This window comes from Syngnathoides biaculeatus, chromosome 4 (assembly GCF_019802595.1).
Source record: "Syngnathoides biaculeatus isolate LvHL_M chromosome 4, ASM1980259v1, whole genome shotgun sequence".
NCBI lineage: Eukaryota > Metazoa > Chordata > Actinopteri > Syngnathiformes > Syngnathidae > Syngnathoides > Syngnathoides biaculeatus.
Window position 1 is genome coordinate 26,531,955 of NC_084643.1, and position 19,456 is coordinate 26,551,410.

At 42.1% G+C, this 19,456-nt stretch overlaps 2 protein-coding genes and 1 long non-coding RNA gene across 3 annotated transcripts; 2 read left to right on the top strand and 1 right to left on the bottom strand.

Annotated features, from left to right (window-relative positions):
- The first annotated feature begins 1,549 nt into the window (after positions 1 to 1,549).
- LOC133499882 (fructose-1,6-bisphosphatase 1-like) lies at positions 1,550 to 8,186 on the top strand. Its single transcript, XM_061818286.1, has 7 exons — positions 1,550 to 1,850; positions 2,861 to 3,023; positions 3,088 to 3,180; positions 4,113 to 4,256; positions 5,201 to 5,338; positions 6,772 to 6,891; positions 7,633 to 8,186. Exons 1-7 carry the CDS (start codon positions 1,681 to 1,683, stop codon positions 7,828 to 7,830), a joined length of 1,026 nt encoding a protein of 341 aa, XP_061674270.1. The 5' UTR covers positions 1,550 to 1,680; the 3' UTR covers positions 7,831 to 8,186.
- Positions 8,187 to 10,371: 2,185 nt separating this feature from the next.
- On the top strand, positions 10,372 to 19,319 carry fbp2 (fructose-1,6-bisphosphatase 2). The gene is made up of 7 exons (XM_061817198.1): positions 10,372 to 10,695; positions 11,320 to 11,482; positions 12,879 to 12,971; positions 13,255 to 13,395; positions 14,226 to 14,363; positions 17,852 to 17,971; positions 19,119 to 19,319. Exons 1-7 carry the CDS (start codon positions 10,523 to 10,525, stop codon positions 19,302 to 19,304), a joined length of 1,014 nt encoding a protein of 337 aa, XP_061673182.1. The 5' UTR covers positions 10,372 to 10,522; the 3' UTR covers positions 19,305 to 19,319.
- LOC133499307 (uncharacterized) lies at positions 12,638 to 17,077 on the bottom strand. Its single transcript, XR_009794614.1, has 4 exons — positions 16,637 to 17,077; positions 16,168 to 16,352; positions 13,232 to 13,400; positions 12,638 to 12,961 (listed from the first exon to the last, which is right to left on the bottom strand). It is a non-coding gene; the product is annotated as an uncharacterized LOC133499307 (long non-coding RNA).
- Positions 19,320 to 19,456: the final 137 nt, after the last annotated feature.

Consider the following 19,456-nt stretch of genomic DNA (forward strand, 5'->3'; position numbering starts at 1 on the left):
ACTGGCTTTCTTGTTCAGCAAACAGATACAACAATGGCATGTTAGACACGTGGAAATTGTTACGCTTGCCCAGTAAACACAATCCAGAGAACAAAACGTTCTCAGGCTATATTCTAAGGTGAATTAAGCAAAAAAAAAAACTGGGCAAAAATGATTTTTTTAATTATATTATATTAATTTGGTTACGTCACATTGAACAGTTGAAAAAATCTGCCAGTATAATGCAATGCAAACGGCAGCCACTGTGATAAACAATGTTAAATTTACTGCAGTCTAACGATATCAACCATTTTTGTCTCCCATTTTCACTACCTTTACTATCTTGTTTAATTCTGTTTTAACTCATTACCGTATACAGTGGTACTTTGACTTTGACGAATGGGTTTTTCAAGGTACCAGCCACCAGTTGGCCAATTTTATTTACATATGTATATATTTACTGTATTTATGGCGGCACAGTGGGTCAGCTGGAAAGTGTTGGCCTCACAGTTCTGAGGTCCTGGGTTCAATCCCAGACCCGCATGTGGGGAGTTTGCATGTTCTCTCCGTGCCTGCGTGGGTTTCCTGCGGGCACTCCAATTTCCTCCCACATTCCAAAAACATGTAACATTAATTGGACACTCTAAATTGCCCCTAGGTTTGATTGTTAGTGCGACTGTTGTCTTTCTCCATGTGCCCTGCGATTAGCTGGCAACCAGTTTAGGGTGACACCCCCCCCCCCCCCCCCGCATCCTACCTGTTGACAGCTAGGATAAGCTCTAGCACTCCCCGTGACCCTTGTGAGGATAAGCGGTGAAGAAAATGGATGGATATATTTGAAGAGTTTGTTTTCAAAACGAGACATAGGCATTTTTTTTTCAGATTTACGAAACTCGCGCCAAAATTATCTAGCTCCGAATGGATAATTTTGGCGCGAGTTTCGTAAATCTGAAAAAACTGCCTATGTTCTCGTTTTGAAAACAAAGTCTTCATTTATTTATTGTATTGCAAACAAAACTGAGTTTACAAGCACTAAATGGACTGGATTTGTGGAATGTTCATACGTTTCAATGGGGGAAGATGATTTGAGAGTAAAGGGTTTTGTAATTTATTTGTACTTTGGTGATTTTGGTGTGAAATATTTTTATTTGAAAAAAATATTTTCGTTTTATGGGTAATTTTTTGTGTGTTTTGAATAATGATTAATCATTACATGTATCACCTTTTAATATCGTTTTATATACAAGGTTATTTACCTTTGTGACTATTAATTCCATTTTTTTTTTCTGACTTTTATTTCAGTCCACACTCATAGACAAAGGAAGAACATTGTTCACATGTGGAAACAAATGAAAAGCTTCTAAAGATTTCTGTTGTTTTGGAGCTGATTGTGCAAGTGTACCTAATGAAGTGTCCGCACTTGAACGGCAGAAGAATGTGAACTTGGGCAATATTTCTCAACGTGTCATTATCAAATGTTCTTATTGCCAAATAAAGTGCAGAGTCGCAGTCCATTGTGGCGCTCACACTCCATCTTATCACCTGAAAAGTTGCCACAAAGGGAGCCAGTCGGAGGCCACGCCCCTCCTCCCCTCTCATCTCTCTGATTGGCCCGTGGGGTTTCGCGTCAGCGTCTCATTTAAGTCCCGCGGCACTTCCTCCTCTGGACACCTCAGAAAAGTTTTTTGGGAGGAAGCAATCATGTCCGACCAAGCCGCTTTCGACACCAACGTGGTCACCGTGACCCGCTTCGTCATGGAGGAGGGCCGGCGGGCCAAGGGGACCGGGGAGCTCACCCGGCTCCTCAACGCGCTGTGCACGGCTGTGAAGGCCATCTCCAGCGCGGTGCGCAAAGCCGGCATCGCTCACCTGTAAGTACACGAGCTCAAGACTGTTTTTAAAATATATAATTACAATTATTTCTACGTTTTGGGACATCCACGTTGGCACAAACCAAGCTGGAGATTCTGGTTTGTCTCGAACCAATCGGGAAGCGCATAGCTGAGGCCACGCCCACTCCTCCTCCACTCAATTGGCTTCTCAGTTGATCTGGTTTCAGACTGATCAGTCAACCTTTGAACTACTTCCAGTGAACATTTTTCCATTTCCTTTTTTGTCTTTTAATTTAGTCCTCAAAAAATGTCATCACACTGACAAATTGTTGAAATTTTAATTGACTTCATCATGAATTAAAAAAAAACGGTGATATAAACAATATTACATAAAGTAAATGTTAAATATATACTATATGTAAAATTGTGCTATTCATATTTGTTATGATACAATTTATAAATGAGACTGAACTCATTTGAGAAATCTTACACGCTTTTTTTTTTATCTCACTTATGATGTTGCTCATCTGTCTGTTTAAAAAATGTAAAGTGGCCCTTGATGGTTTGAACTCCTAGTTTGAAGTATTAACCCATTCATGGGTAGGGTGGCAATTTTTTACCTTATTGAGATAAAAGTCTCCTGACAAGCCACAATCAAGGAAATAACGCTTCTTTTTCGTTTATGGTTAAGTTATATGATAACTTTACTCATTTCTAATCTGGTCCCAAAAATGGGACGCTGCCCGCGAGAGGGTACGTGGGTTTTCTTAGTAGATTGTCCCAAAAATAGGAACTTGCTCATTAAAGGATATATTTTTCAAGGGAAAAAATGGAGTATATAATGCATGAAAATCATGATGTCCCAAAAATGCGACGCTGCCCACAAATGGGTTAAGGCAAACTGTACCTCATTTGGGGTGTTTGATCTCGGCACAACAGCAGTACGCGTGCCCGATGTTGTGTCCGCTGAGTCGTCCTTCTTTGCCCGTGGATTCGCCATCGAACATTTTGGGCATTGACGCTCGCTCCATTTCTGCATTTGTTCTCAGCTACGGCATCGCAGGCAGCACCAACGTGACGGGCGACCAGGTGAAGAAGCTGGACATCCTGTCCAACGACCTGGTCATTAACATGATCAAGTCGTCCTTCACCTCCTGCGTGCTGGTGTCGGAGGAGAACGACAAGGCCATCATCGTGGACCCCGACACGAGGGTATGACACAGTGTCAACACGTTGGATTTGAGCCGCGAAATAAGCCAAAGTGTCATCTCCTTAGGGCAAGTACATCGTGTGTTTCGACCCACTTGATGGCTCCTCCAATATTGACTGCCTGGTCTCCATAGGAACCATCTTTGCCATCTACAAAAAGGTACTTGTTCCATCTCATCTTCTAAAACGGGCGTGGGGAAAGTTTGGCCTAAGGCACCAAACATTTTCTTTATCAAGAGTCCTTCATACAGTGCTGCTTTTACCTATAAGTTTAATTTGTTCTGTGATCACATTTAGAACACAAAACACTCTCAAATCATCTTTCCTCATTGAAATGGATCAAAATGCCATTAATCTGTTCCAGTCACCCAAAAAAACCCCCAAAAACTTTTTATTATTATTAACGTTTTATTATGTTTTAAAAAAAAAAAAAAAAGCACTAGAACATTGCACTTACTAAAAATATACGGTCCTAGCACAGTTAAAAAATTGCACCGCGTGTGCATCATGATTTCATGCATTATCACAATGCACATTGTTAGGTAAACATGTCTTGGCCACCGGGGACAAGTATTGGAATATGCTGTAGATGCAGACGTGCGACACACTTGAAGACTTTTGCAACTAAACTACAGTAATGTTGGTCATTTTTCACAAAGGATAAAGAATACACACTTGTGTTACTCTTGTCTGTCCACATGTGTTGTTACCATTTGTGTTTAAATATAAGTGGTTTCAAGGTTTATAACTACCAAGATAACAATGTTAGTTTGGTTAGCCAATCTATAGTGTTTCCCATTATTGGTAGCATTAAGATAGCAGAATATCATTTGGAAAACTGATAGATGGTTGTGTAATTTTCTTTGTTCCATGTTTGGTTTTATACTTTAAGTGGATGTGGCACTAGCTGACCAACTGCTCTTTGCTGCACTTTGTCGTGACGTGCACTGCCACCATCTCAATTTTTTTTGCTCCAAAGTCAAAGCAAATCATCGTCCGAGCCGCGGCTCTTATCTTGAACCGGCTCACTTTTAAGTGGAGCTATTACTGTACAGTATCCTGGAAAAATGAAGTACCTTCACATTCCCATAGGCCGTGGATGAGGAAGAGCCTTGCGAGAAAGACGCCCTGCAGCCCGGCAGGAACCTGGTGGCGGCGGGCTACGCTCTCTACGGCAGCGCGACCATGATGGTGCTCTCCACTGGACACGGAGTCAACTGCTTCATGCTTGATCCAGTCAGTACAGCCTTGAAGTCACACACTAACTTGACCACACACATCAGGTACACATGCATGGGTCTGGTTTGCGTCCCGATCTAGACCCATTTTTGACATACTAGCCAATTTGGATCCTATTTAATGATTTATTTTTTTGTATCTTATAACGTCAACATAACTCAAAAAGATGTAAACCAATGTTCGATTAAATCTGCTCCACATTTAGACCTGTGGATAAAGCTCGAGAAAAAGTTCCGTGAAACATGGATCTGGATTACATTTGGCATGGATCCAAAGCATTTTCGCAATCTGTAACATGAACGTACCTCAAACGGATTTAAACTACTCTGATGCAGATCCGGATCTGGGGCATACAAAAGTATCATGGGCATAACTCAAACAGTTGTAATGTGAATTGGAAAAAGAAATCATGATCCATATTGTTTTTGTTACATGGACCTAAACAAAATAGTTGTGAGCAATGGTACACTGCAGTTCTGGGCTCAACTCCAAAATATCTGAAAGGATTTCAATTAAATTCAAATGCAACAATCGAACAGTTTTGTTAACTAATGTAGATCCAGACCCGTAAACTGGCTGTAATTTTTTTTTTTTTTTTTTTTTATGTTGACATTTCGCAAATAGTCTTGAAGAGATTTCAATCAAAGTAGCTTTCGATCCTGATCTTTTCAGTGTCACGGAAGTTATTCAAACAGTTGTGAACTGATTTGGTTCAAAGTTCGCACAGGTCCAGATCTTTCTTAGCTTACACAAATAGTTGTAAGCTAATTTGGACCCAAGTTTTAGTGAGTCCAGATCCAGATGTTGACATGACTAAGGTAGTTTCGAAAGGACTACGATCAAATGCAGTCAGGCACTAGCTCGAGATCAACGTGTTAACAGATTTGACCAAACCATTTTGTTGAGTGTGATGGTGCCATCTTTCTTTTTTTGCTCATAAGGCTATCGGAGAATTCATCCTGGTGGACCGGGATGTGAAGATCAAAAAGCGGGGCAAGATCTACAGCTTGAACGAAGGCTACGCCAAATACTTTGAGCCTGCTGTCACAGAGTATTTGCACAATAAGAAGTTTCCTCAGGTAATGTTGACATAACCGCTGCACAAGGAAGTCGGGTTGCAAAATCTCCTTTTGCTAACTTTCTTGTTTGCGGACGGTTAGTTAAACCTCTGCTTCTTCTTCTTTTCCTTTCGGCTTGTCCCGTTAGGGGTCGCCACAGCCTGTCATCTTTTTCCATCTAAGCCCATCTCGTGCATCTTCTTCTCAAACACACACTATCCTTATATCCTCCCTCACAATATCCATCAACCTTTTCTTTGGTCTTCCTCTCGCTCTTTTGCCTGGCAACTCCATTTGCTAAGATCATTATTGTTAATGGGGAAATCCGTTGCTTTGCATGAACAGTGTATCCAATAGGTCATGTCATATGTACTCTATTTTGACGATGTGATGTTAAATCCTCTCTCATTTAATAGTGTTTTGTGAAGATTTTTATCAACAATTAAGAATTTTCAGGGGCGCTGCCATTTTCGCAAGTCACATGACCTACGTGCACGGATGTGACCGTGCCCCAACAAAGGCTTGATTACACCATTTATGCCCAGCACCGATTTCTCGTATTTATCCCCATCTGATGAAGAAATAGCAGTATTGGTTGATCGAGAAGACGGAGGAATACTTTCAGATTTGAACCTGTGGCTGTAATCAATGTTGAATATTCAGATGGTTCTTCGGGCGGAATGACGCGGAGTCTGACTACTCTGAGGCCTGCGCGCGACATAAGTGCATAAACAAAGGCCCCCAGAGCTCTGGGCCGGCAGCCGCGGATGCTTCTTCGGACGGGAATGATGCGGAGTCTGACGAGTGAGCTCCGGCGGTGAGCCGCAAGCCAAGCTTCCAGGCAGTGGCGGCCGTTAGCCCCGAACGCTGAAGCTCGGCTAAAGGCCTCCATTGCCATTTCCGTCCGTAGAACAATCCAAGGCCTGCTAGCCCGGAGCTCCGGGGGCCTCTGTTTATGCACTTATGTCGCACGTAGGTCTCAGAGTAGTCAGACTCCACGTCATTCCGCCCGAAGAACCATTCGAATATTCAACATTTACAACCACAGGTTCAAATCTGTATGGAAGTATTCTTTCGTCTTCCCGATCAACCGATATTGCAATTTCTTCATCAGATGAGGATAAATCTGAGAAATCAGCGCTGGGCAAAAATGGTGTCCCATGTAAACGAGCCTTTCTTGCAACACGGTACACCTCACATCTGCGCACGTACGTCATGTGACTCGCAAAAATGGCAGCGCCCCTGAAAATTCGTAATTTTCGATAAAAATCTTCTCAAAATACTATTAAACGAGAGAGGATTTAACATCACATTGTCAAAATAGAGTACATATTACATGACCTATTGGATACACTGTTCATGCAAAGCACTGGATTTGTCCTTTAAACTAATAGCTCAAAAGTGACAACTTCATGAGCACGTGGCTCATGCTGTTGCATCTGAACTGTCCACAGGACGGCACCGAGCCTTACGGCGCCCGATACATCGGCTCCATGGTGGCCGACGTGCACCGGACGCTGATGTACGGTGGGATTTTTTTGTATCCTGGCAACTCAAAGAGCCCCCAGGGAAAGGTGAGTTCTCACAATATTTGCAAAGCACCAGTTATGAGGGGTCAAGGATGATGTCGACCAGACAAATTTACACCATTAGAATTAGTAGTTTCGGTTTCAGTACGGATTAGAGATGGTGGCTCTGAAGAAGCAACAGGAAGCAGAACTTGAGGTAGCAGAAATGAAGATGCTAAGGTTCTCGCTTGGTGTGAACAGGTTGGGTAGGATTATTTATTTATTATTTATTATTTAGCTCATTACAGGGACAGCCAAAGTTGGATGTTTTGGAGACAAGGTTAGAGATAGCAGATTTAGATGGTTTGGACATGTTCAGAGGTGAGAGAGTCAGTATATTGGTAGAAGGGTGCTGAGGATGGAGTTGCCAGGCAAAAGAGCGAGAGGACGACCAAAGAAAAGGTTGATGGATGTTGTGAGGGAGCACATGAGGACAGTGGGTCTTAGAGAAGAAGATGCACGAGATAGGTTTAGAGCGAAAAAGATGACATGCTGTGGCGACCCCTAACGGGACAAGCCGAAAGAAGAAAAAGAAGAAGTAGTAGTTTCAGAAGCCTCTTTCAGGATTCTTCCCACAGCTGGAGCTCTGCTGCTATCTCAAAAGTGAAAATTGGCCAGGACGACTTAGTCCCGGCATTTTGTGTTTAGTGCCATAATTGTAAACCAGCAAAGAAAGTCAGTGTGAAAGTATCGTTCGCAAATGATCAGACCTGTGGTGACAATAATCGGTCATGTTCTTCCTGAAAGCTGCGTCTGCTCTACGAGGGAAACCCCATGGCGTTCATCATTGAGCAGGCAGGGGGCGCCGCCTCCACGGGCTTCGAGGACATCCTGGACATCCAACCGGAGAGCATCCACCAGCGGGCCCCCGTGGCCATGGGCTCCGCCGACGACGTCGCAGACTACGTGGCCATCTGCCGCAAACACGCCGCTAAGGCCAAGTGAGCGTCGCCCCACTTGGCGTCCGTTCTTCAGGGAAGGAGAACTTTCTTGAATTGCATTCCCTTTTTCATTCAAAATATGTCTGCGTGAGATTGAGGTATTACATATGGTACACACTGGGAGTGTAGCTAACTGAAAGACTCTGTGAAGAAATAGAAACGCCACAAATAAAAATGGCGACGTCTGAATTCAATGCAGGTGTGGTAATAATATATTGTTACAAAAAAAATGGAAACAACACAACCCTTGTTGCTGACATATTGATACAGTATCATAACAACACGTTACAGCACAATATGAATATTTGATTTCAGTGTATCAAGACAATATTGCAACAAATAAAGATTTGACATTTAGAATTTTTGTTGCACACTTTATGTAGCTGTACTGTATCATTCAAGACTACATTTGAGGCAGCTACAGGACATTGATACTGCATTGCAACAAAAACCATAGGATACATATTAATAATACTTTCTCCCTAAAAAAAAAAATAACAGAAATGTGTAATAAAATTGATACTTGTGTCGTGTAACTGCATTGCAACAAATACAGTATGATTCTCAATATTTTGTTTGGATCCTGGTGTAGAAATACTGCACAACAGATTTAAAATTCAGTGTCAATATTTGTGACAGATTGATTTGATGAATCACAATATTGCTATTTGTTAACACCATACTGTGCGTATCAATATTGATATTTCATTCTGGTGTAGCGACACTATGTTTTACCAGAAATTATTATATCGTAATAATGATATTCTGATGTGGTTTTATCAAAACTGTTTCACACCAGAAAACAATGCGCTACAACACAATATCAATATGTGATTGGTGTATCACTACTGTATCGCACGAGGTATCGAAATGAAATAGTTATTGATATTTGATGCTGGATTATTGAAATACGTCACAATACTTTTTGCAGCTAAAGTAATACTGTATCACAACAAATTACAATACAATATGCAGTACTCTACATATTCGATGCTGTCGTACCAATGTTGTATCGCAATGGATAATAGGAAGTACATCCATATCATAGTTGGGATATTTTGCCCTGCCGCTATTAAAAAACAATGACAACGCCCATGCAAATGCTGTACATGTGAAGGACCAAAACAAAAGCTCATTGTGAGTCTTCATAATGTGAACAACTTTTAAAAAATAAATGTAACTCTCACACGAGAAAGTGACCTCTGTCCTCCTTTTGGCATCATAAATTAATTATAGCATGACTGTCAAACACGTGTTTGTTATGGTTTCAGATGGTTTCTCAGAAGGCTATTATGACTGTAAAACCCCAAACACTAAACCTTTATGTTCTTCATCGTTATTATATATAATTTAACCATTTGGCCATTTCAGTCGGCAATAAGTGGAATGTCCCATGACCGAACCCGGAAAACAATCGAGAGGACTTCCTGTGTATACGCGGCCCTAATTCTGGAGGGGATTGTGTTCATCCTTTGAGGTTCGGTGTACTCCAGTTACGTTGACATTCAAGCCCAAAGGTCAGCAGCAGTTCAGGCAGCCCCGCTGAACTTTAATGCAAATGCTTGCGCTGCAATTTTACAGGAATCTCTGTGGGGGGGGGGAAGACCCTTAAGAATGTTGGAAAGGAGGTACAAGTAGTGTCAACTTTCAAACCAGACACTCACTTCTACCGCGTTGTTGTTTTGGAAGGAGTCGTCACCGTCTGGCAACTATTATATGTCACACCAGGCTTTGTCATGTGCTGTATTGATTTCCGACGGCAAACAGGCACAAAAGCATCCTGCCCATGCTGGGTTCTGTGTAAAATATAAAAAGTTGGAGAAATGCCGGATGTTGTGTGACAGCTCTGATTCTTTGTTAAAGAGATTCTTTGTTAAAGAGACTTAAGAAAACCTTTGATGCTGCGCTTCCTTTGCTGGGTTCTGTGTAAAATGCTAAGTTAGCCAAACGCAAGATCTTCTGTTCTGTATCTAATGCTAACATTTTGTGGCATCTCTGTGTTAAAGAGGCTCCAGGGAATTTCGGAAAATCAGGGCATTGATGTGAAATTTAACACATGGGATGTTGTGACACCTTTGCTATGTTTTGTAACGCTCCAAAATCAAAGATGGCTGAATACTGGACCTTCTGTTTCCAGCTCTGGCGCTGCAAGTTCACAGCATATTTGTGTGAAACAGTCCAAAGGGAAAAACAAAACAGGCGCTGTAACATTTAACACCAAAGACAGTGTGCAATCTTGGCTGGGTTCTGAGTAAACTTCCGCCTTGTATCCGTGCTGGATCTTCTGTTCCAGCTCTGACGCTGTCATTTTGCAGGATCTTCGCATAAAAGAGGCAAGGGGTAATATTGAAAATAAGAGACACTTTAACACTCTCGATACTGTGCCCTCTTGACTGGGTTCTGTGTAAAAGACAGGTGGGTAAATGTCAGATCCTCTTTGTGGCAGTTTTGCAGGATCTCTATGGGAAAGAATTTGCAAGCGAGGATTGTTTTCATGTTTGTACGTAAAATTTTTTAAAACTTTAGGTAACAGCAATTTTCCGAGTCAAACCTTTTGAAAATACGTCGAGCGGCAACCCACTGTAACCGATACGTGACACCGCACACGCACACAAATATAGCTCCCCTAGAATCTCCCTTCACTTTGCTTCTTCCGCCCACCCGAAGCAGGACTCTAACCGGTACCGGGAAACACCATGTCGGACCAATCGGCCTTCGACACAGACGTGTGGACGCTGACCCGTTTCGTCATGGAGACGGGCCGCCAGGCCAAGGGTGCGACGGGCGAACTGACACAGCTGCTCAACGCCATGATGACCGCCATCAAGGCCATCTCCTCGGCCGTGCGCAAGGCGGGCCTGGCCCACTTGTGAGTACAGCAGAGTGAGCGCCTCGTAATCCTTCCGCCAATGAAATATAACTACTAATTGCCCCCCAAGTGCCACTGGGGTTAAAAAGTTGCCTATTTTTGACAAATAGCTCAACTTGTACACTTACAAATTGATGATGTTTTGGAGAAAAATGGTTTGCAATCTTTACAAAAGGAAAAATGTTGTTTTTTCAAAAGTCAAAGTACAGTGTAGGAAGAGGTCATTTAAAGTGAATTTCAAAACTAAATTAGTGTCTTCATTGCCTTGTTCCATGACCGTGCTCATTACTCAAAGTGCTCACATAGTATCTCAAGTCATGTTTTCTGTTCAGGAAAAATAGTATAAGTAGTGTACTTTATTTTTAAAAAAATACAGTAATGGCATGATTTAATAGAAAGTAAAGAGTCAAACAGTTTTTCCTGTATTTTCTGCTTCACTTAACTAGACATCGTGCTGCTCCTTCTGGTGTGTTAGCCTACAAGTACGTACTCGCACACCACAGTGAAAGAAACATTGGTTTACGTGACGTACTTCTTGTCCACTGCGAGGATAAGATTACATTGTCGGACAACAATGGCCGTTGTGACGCTGACAGGTCAACAGTTGAATTTGGCTGTGCGCAGGCAGGGCATGGCGGGCTGCGTGAATGTGACGGGGGACGACGTGAAGAAGCTGGACGTGCTGTCCAACGACCTGGTGGTCAACATGCTGAAAGCCTCCTACGGCACCTGCTGCATGGTTTCCGAGGAGGACAAGAGCCTCATCGTCACACCCCAAGACAAGAGGGTAGTACTTGGATGTACAGTACTGTATGCATGACCAACGTGGTGCCCGCGGGCACCAGGTAACCCCCAAGGATTACATGAGTAGCTGTGTTGTAAAAAATGCTCACCAGTAAGGTGACATCACGTTTTTCTACAAATGTTGTATTCATGATCATTTAGCGCACTGGTGTCAAACACAAGGTCCGGGGGCCAGATCCGGCCCACCACATGATTTTATATGGCCCGTGAAGGCAAATCATGTGTATCAACTTCCATGATTTTTTGTTAAAATCTGTACCAAAATTTCAAATGATCATATCACAGATGATAACGGTGAGATATCGAAAGCAGTTTTGTGTCGGCAAACATCAACAATAGTTGAAAAACCAATTACCCTTGATTGATGATACCAAAACCAATCCAGAAATTTCATGTGCAAATATGATCAGGCGGCTAAAAGATTTTTATGTTTTCGCAGTCATAACGGCCCTCTGAGGGAAACCACAACTACGATGTGGACCGCGACAGAAATTAGTTTGACACCCTTGATTTAGCGGAAAGTTAGAGAACTATCCAGCCATCCATCCATCCATTTTCTTTGCCGCTTATCCTCACGTGGGTCGCAGGGAGTGCTGGAGCCTATCTCAGCTGTCAACGGGCTGGAGGCGGGGTACACCCTGAACTGGCTACCAGCCAATCGCAGGGCACAAACCATTTGCAGTCACAAACACACCTAGGGGCAACTTAGAGTGGCAGGTTAATGGTGCATGTTTTTGGGATGTGGGAGGAAAGCAGAGTGCCCGGAGAAAACCCACGCAGGCAAGGGGAGAACATGCAAACTCCACACAGGCCGGGCCGGGATCAAACCCAGGTCCTCAGAACTGTGAGGCCAATGCTTTACAGCTGATTCACCATGCCGCCATAGAGAACCAAGAATTTTTAAAAAGTGTAGCATACAGTATCTATAGTCATGAGTTTACTCGTTGTTGTGGGAAATCATTAACATGTTCATTGTTTTAACATTGAGGAATATCATTATTTATTAAAAAAAACACTGAAGATAATTTGAGCATGTAAAAGTAAGTAAGTTTCTTTCGGCTTGTCCCTTCAGGGGTCGCCACAGCGGACATCTCAGATGAACGAACGCTCATATTTGATTGGCACAGTTTTTTCCCCTTTTATGCCCTTCCCGACGCAACCCCTCTCGGGGAGTAATTTGAGCATGTAGTGTTTGTTCATTTGGAAGTGTCGATCAAACTGGCAAATTAATTGGTATGCAAGGCGTGAATCTCACCTGCTGGGTAACCCCTGATAGAGATTGGTACAAAGAACTGTATACTGTATCATCATGTATGTACGCATACCGTATCTATACATGCAGCCCACTGAGTGAATGGCGTTCAACTTGTGTGTTCCAGGGGAAGTACGTGGTGTGCTTTGACCCTCTGGACGGCTCCAGCAACATCGACTGTCTGGCTTCCATCGGCACCATCTTTGCCGTCTACAAACGAGTGAGGATCCATTTCTCAATATTTCTCAATATTTGTCTATCCATCCACCCTGAAATGTACTGTACTTTTTTTAAAAAACTTGCAGTGGCGCCTTGTGTCCCGACAGGGGGCGTCATCGTACAGTTAGTCAATGCCATGAGTCATTTGAATTGTTTAAAGCGGCAACAATGCAAAATATGTGGGGACAAACACGCATCTGGGATTCCCCTTCTGAGAAGTTTACAAAGAAGAGATTGCAAAAAACGTATTTGTGTCCTGACCTGCAAGCGTGTGGTCCACTCAGGTGAGCGAGGGCGAGCCCACCGAGGAGGACGCCCTCCAGCCGGGCAGCAGTATGGTGTGCGCCGGTTACGCCCTCTACGGCAGCGCCACCCTGGTGGCCCTCAGCACCGGTGCCGGCCTCAACTTCTTCATGCTGGACCCGGTAGGCTTGGAAAAAAAAAAAAAATAAAAAAAAAAGATAAAATCCACCTTCTTGGTCCGAGCACTCCGTGTAAATTAATAAAACAGGGAATAACTATTCCGTCTGTGACAAAATGCCACGTTATTAAAACAGACATTATATATAATTGACCATAATGTTCATTTTTGCTTTTTACTTTTCTACAACGGTGGCTTGACTTACAAGTTCAATATGTTCAGTGTAAACCCTCGTATCTCAAGTCATCTTTCCCCATGAAAACGTGGCGACAGTCGGAATTGTTGCAGCTGAGCCAAAAACGCCAACTAATAACTTCAAAAGATAAACAGCTCTTGGCATTATTTTGCTTTACTTTAAAAAAAAAAACATAATTGATCATAATTAAATATAAAGTAATGAATTTGCCACGAGAGGGCAGTGTAATGCAGTCCCTTTTTAGCAGAGAATAAAGAATATGCATGATATTGATACTGATTTAATTTTTTTTTTGGTATTGTGTGTTAGCTTCAAGCTATCAGACTTTCATAACTCAAATTTCTGAGGTTTGCTAAAATCCACATTGTGTAATTTTCTTTTTTTCCTCTTTTATTAAGTTTGACCGTAAACTTGAACAGGGAGGGACAACAAACCACTTGAAGTCTCTTTTAAGTACAGTACTTCATGTACGAGTCTGTACTTTGACTCTATTTCTACTCGAGTACAGGATTTAAACAAGTGCTTTGACTTTGACTATATTAAGCTTCTACGAATTAAAGTACTTTTGGGCCCCTCTCATTATCAAACGAACGAGGAATGGTATCACAATTTATTAGTATTTTTATTTTTGTCTCCAGGCCATCGGCGAGTTCATCCTGACCGAGAGGAACGTGAGGATCAAGCCCAGGGGGAAGATCTACAGCTTGAACGAGGGCTACGCCAAGTACTTCCACCCCTCCGTCAACCACTACATCCATCACAAGAAGAACCCCGAGGTACGGACATCAGGTGGACCGCAAATGTGTGTGTGTGTGTGTGTGTGTGTTAAGGTGGCTCGTTCCTCCCTCCCTCAAACATCCTATCCCTTTTCACGCTTGCTCAGCACTTCGCCGCTTCATGTGATGCAAGGCCGTCATGTGTTCGTCCATACAGTGATGACTTGGAATCTATTTTGTGCAAATGGAAGCGAACATTTTTGGTCATGCCCAAGAGAACCCGCTGGCTCGGTCTTCCTTTACTTTCTGCTTTTCACACAATGATTCTGTTGAGAAATGAATGTGAAAAGTACATTACTCAACGTTTTATTGCGGTTTCATGTGTTTGTTATTTATTGAGATGCTATATATCCAGTACATCCATCCATTTTCTTTGCTGCTTAGCCTCATGAGGGTCGTGGAGAGTGCTGGAGCCTATCCCAGCTGTCAACAGGCAGGAGGCGGGGTACACCCTGAACTGGTTGCCAGCCAATCGCAGGGCACATGGAGACAGACAACAGTCCCACTCACAATCACACCCAGGGGCAATTTTGAGTGTCCAATTAATGTCGGATGTTTTGGGGATGTGGGAGGAAACCGAAGTGCCCGGATAAAACCCACGCAGGGACGGGGAGAACATGCAAATTCCACACAGGCAAGGCCGGTATTGAACCCGGGTCCTCAGAACTGTCAGGCCAGCGCTCTAACCAGATGTACCACTGTGCTGCCCATTCTTGAAAACAAAGTATTATAATTTGAAATAGAATTTTGTAATTTTAATATGGTTTAATCTGATCATTGTTTTATAATTTTTGAATGGATTTTAAATACTGTTTTTGTTGATGACTGTATATATAAATATATATGGATATATTTAATTGGCATACCTGTAGTGTCCATCCATCTAGTCGCACTCACAATTACACCTAGGGGCAATTTAGTACCTGTAGCATTTTTAATATTATTTAAAAATATATCTTTGAAAAGATTGATTTGATTTTTTAAAATGAATTTACAATATAGATTTTTTTATGGGGGGGGTTATGAAATCATTGTAGCGGCAGCAAATCTGTTGATTTGTTTACTTGAACTTGTGAGCTTTTTATAATCAATCAGAATGCCTTATTGATAGCAAAACTTCAAAGTGATTATCTGATTAAAAATATAATTAAGAGCGTATAAGGGCCCCCCCTTCACTCCTCCAGTACAAAAAAAAAAAAACTTTCCCGTTTCGTTTCTACAGTCAGCACAGAAGGCCGACTCTCCCCCTGTGTGTGTGTGTGTGTGTGCGCTTGCGTGAGTGTTTTCAGGAAACAGTCAACACGTTTGGCCTTGGCGTGTGATTTGCAGGACGTGAGTCAGCGAGCACATGACTGCAGCGCGTCAGACGTTGGGCCTGCGTGTTTCGGCACCCTAACCCAACCTCGTCGGAATGACAAACTGCGCTTTCCCTTTGCTGTACCCCGACTACATTAAGTTCTATTCTCAAATCTCTCGATGACAACACGATACAAGCCAGAGGATAAAATGGCGTTTAATGTCAGCGCCTGTGCTCAGGGGCTTAAAAGTTGTTTATCACTCTCGCTCGGTGGACTTTGAGTTTTTGAACTGAGCTTGAGCTCGATGGAATGTCATCGCAGTACTGGACCTCATTTTCTGGTTGTGTACATAGACTAAAGGAACTAGATTGAGATTACAGTATACATTCACACAGCATAAACACTTGCTCGCACTCTTTTGGCCCCCATTCAGTGCACAGTAAAAGTGCCAAGATTGGCTAAAAATCATTTGTACACTTTCACGTATAAATCAAGTACGCAAATACCTCAAATTCGGAGTGAGTCGACTTTGAAATTCGTCTCCAGATACGAGCTGTCGCTGGGCCAATTTTAGAGAGAATGAGCTTTTAAGCACTGGATTCTGAACAAACTTGACAACAGGCAGCAGAGAGTGAAGCATTCTTCAAAAACCGGCTTGAAGTTGTTTATCGGCATGCTCAGCTTAAGTTATCTGTCAAAGTAAACAACAAACAAATATGAGTACATGTTCTGTACTGAACTAAATCACACGATTTTTGCTAGCTGAATGCTATCACATAATGCAACACCCCAAAGATTAGCTAACGAAACTACCATCATGGTCGGTGGTCCCAAACCTTTTTTGCACCGCGGACAGGTTTCATTTCATTTTTCACGGACCGGCTGTCAAGGTGTGGCATAAACAGTGTACGGCAAAAATAAATTCACAGCGTTGTCTTAAAAAAGAATGTTAAATGGATGAAAAATTCCACTCACCCTAAAAGCATGGCAGTTATGCGTTATCCTCTCGATTAACTGTGCCTCGATGTCCCCCTGCTCTTTCATTTATTCTTCTTATTGTGCTCACCGAAAGTGGGGTGTTTTCAACCTTTTTTACTGCAGGCTCCCCATGCGATCTGCGACCAGGAATGGTGCATTTAGCCCAGACATATTTGTGCAAGTAGTGGCCTTCAATAACTCTTTCTGTCCTTTATGTTCCCGTTTTCTTCTTTCAGAATATTTCTGAGGGCTTTTCTTTCAATGCTGGGTGTTTTGTCTCCGCGTGGCGGCACACTTTTGAGGTTTTCATGGTTTCATGAGCAGGTCTGTCACGCAGAGTGGGTTGTGGGTCTTGTGAATCACCTGTTGCGATATGAACCCGTAACACAGGTGGGAATCTTGGTATTTTCTTTTAAATGCAGCATTCTTTTTACAGGCAGTTTGTGACCCCTCTGTTGTCTCATCGTTGTCTGCTTTCCCCTTGCCAAAGAAATTCTCCAGTGAAGCTTTTTCTGGTTCATTTTACAACGGCGAGCTTGAATTGTTGATGCAAGATAAAGACTCGCCAAAGAGTCAAGTGCGGGAATGAGGCAAAGGCGGAAGTGGTTGTCTTTCAAAATAAGACATCCGGAAGAAGAAGGGGAAAAAAAACAATTTAATAATTTATTATTCATTCTTTGTGGCCCAGTACAAAATGATCTCCGGACCGGTACCTATCCAGGGCCGAGTCGTCGGAGACCCCTGATCGTGGTCACAAGCTCTATCTGAACGTGAGCAACACATTTTTGACAGAGCATAAAAATGACAATAATATTGCTCCAGCTTTTTTAATTCCAATGATTTCGTACTTTACATTAAACATTATATATGTGTAGTAACATTGGATAGGTTTTCAATGTCGTCACCACAGTCCTTAAACCAATCGGATAAATTAACGATTAAAAAAAAAACGTCACACTTCACCTATCACCTGTGTTCTCTGACCTCTATGACACACAAGATGGCGGAATTACAAACCTATCCATTATGTATTTTTTTGTTTTGCCAGACTACTTATAGTTTATAGGATTTATTTGTATTTTTTGATGGGGAAAAACGAACTGTTATTTTTTCTGTAATGCAATATTTAGATACTGCTTTATCTTCCATGAAATAGACTCCAGTACGGTAGAGTACAGTATTCGTATGGAACGCTTGTCTGTTGTCTTCCAGGACGGCGGCAGCCCGTACGGCGCTCGCTACGTGGGCTCCATGGTGTCCGACGTCCACCGCACCATCGCGTACGGCGGCATCTTCATGTACCCGGCCAACCAGAAGAACCCGGAAGGGAAGGTACCCTCAAAGAGTTTTGACCTCAACACCTGCTAGAAAGACGATGATTTCGATTTCCCTTTCAATGTGCTGGGGGGGAAAAAAAAAACCGCCATGTGTTAGTACAATGCGGAATGTTAGTTCTACTTTTCTCGAAAAAAAAAAAAAAAAACAAAGGGAGGAAAACAGCGGTGGCACAGCGGAAAAAAAGAAGAAGAAGGAGAAGTGAAATTCAGAGCGAGCTGCGTGCAGCTGGGCGACAACGACGAGCCAGGGCCGCAGCCAACGTCCACGAGACGCGGTTGTTCACTCGTGGTTATTCTACACGGTTAACCAACGCTGAACGTGTTTCATTGCTGTTGCTGATCAAAACAGCAGCGCACGCCAAAATAGTGAGAAATACCCTCCCCCAAAAAGATAACTATAAGATGAAAAGGCAAAAATATTTCAACAATTGACAGAGGACGTGACAATCACTAGGGAAAAAACATGTTACATGGAAAGACAGAAATGGTCAATGAAAAATGGAAAAAATAGAAAAAAAGTTCAAATCAAACAAACAAAATTAAAAAGAAATACTCTTGCTGCAAAAAAATGTTCATGTGATGTATAAAAATAGAAGCATTAGGAAAAAACTATTCAGGGAAAAATATTCAAGTTCCATGAAAAAATAGAAACATGAAAAATATTTAAAAATTATAAAAAAAATTGACAAAAAATAGAAAACAAAAACACAAATATCTGAAAATTGTAAACATTTAAACTGAAGTTTAAAGTAAATCATTAAAAAATAAAATTTATCATGTTATCTCAAAAAATAAAAGAAACAGGAAAAAAAATTAAAAGTTTTTAAAATAAATAGACAAAAATGCAGTGCACAAATATGAAAAATACAAAAATAGAATAAATGGTAGAAAAGTATAGCATATTTTTTTTCTTGGCACTATATTGTATATTCTAGACCCATTAGAACAACTTGGTCACTAAAAGTGGACAAAAAAAAGCTGAATTCATTGTCTTACAAGAAACCAAAACATTCTAGAATGTGTTCACAAGCTGGATATCAAGGATATTGATTAGTCGATTTAATCAGCATTGATGTAACTATAGAAATACATGTACTCTACTTTTGTTGTGTTTTTTCCCCCCATTTTGTCTCTTGATGTAGCTTCGTCTGCTGTATGAGTGCAACCCGATCGCCTTTCTGGTTGAGCAGGCAGGGGGCCTGGCCACGACGGGTACTCAGAGGGTCCTGGACGTGCGGCCTCGGGCCCTCCATCAGCGGGTGCCCTTCGTGGTGGGCTCGCCTGATGATGTCAACGAGTATTTGGCCTTTGTCCACAAATACCAGTAGGGAGGACTAAGCTATCCGTGCAGGTTTTTTTTCTACTTTGACAAATAAAAGCCTAAGAGTTGGTCCACTGTTTTGACTTTTTTTTTTCCCCCCCACAAGGAGGGAATGAGCTTCCAAGTTGACCAAAATGACAAAAACTTAAAAAGCTGGAG

Bases quoted from the DNA above. Each gene is read 5' to 3' on its own strand.
- LOC133499882 (XM_061818286.1), top strand. From the start codon at position 1,681: ATGTCCGACCAAGCCGCTTTCGACACCAACGTGGTCACCGTGACCCGC. The intron at 3,024-3,087 runs GTATGACACAGT...TCATCTCCTTAG, and splicing joins TCGTGGACCCCGACACGAGG to GGCAAGTACATCGTGTGTTT. The intron at 6,892-7,632 runs GTGAGTTCTCAC...TCTTCCTGAAAG, and splicing joins CAAAGAGCCCCCAGGGAAAG to CTGCGTCTGCTCTACGAGGG.
- fbp2 (XM_061817198.1), top strand. From the start codon at position 10,523: ATGTCGGACCAATCGGCCTTCGACACAGACGTGTGGACGCTGACCCGT. The intron at 10,696-11,319 runs GTGAGTACAGCA...GGCTGTGCGCAG, and splicing joins AAGGCGGGCCTGGCCCACTT to GCAGGGCATGGCGGGCTGCG. The intron at 11,483-12,878 runs GTAGTACTTGGA...TGTGTGTTCCAG, and splicing joins TCACACCCCAAGACAAGAGG to GGGAAGTACGTGGTGTGCTT.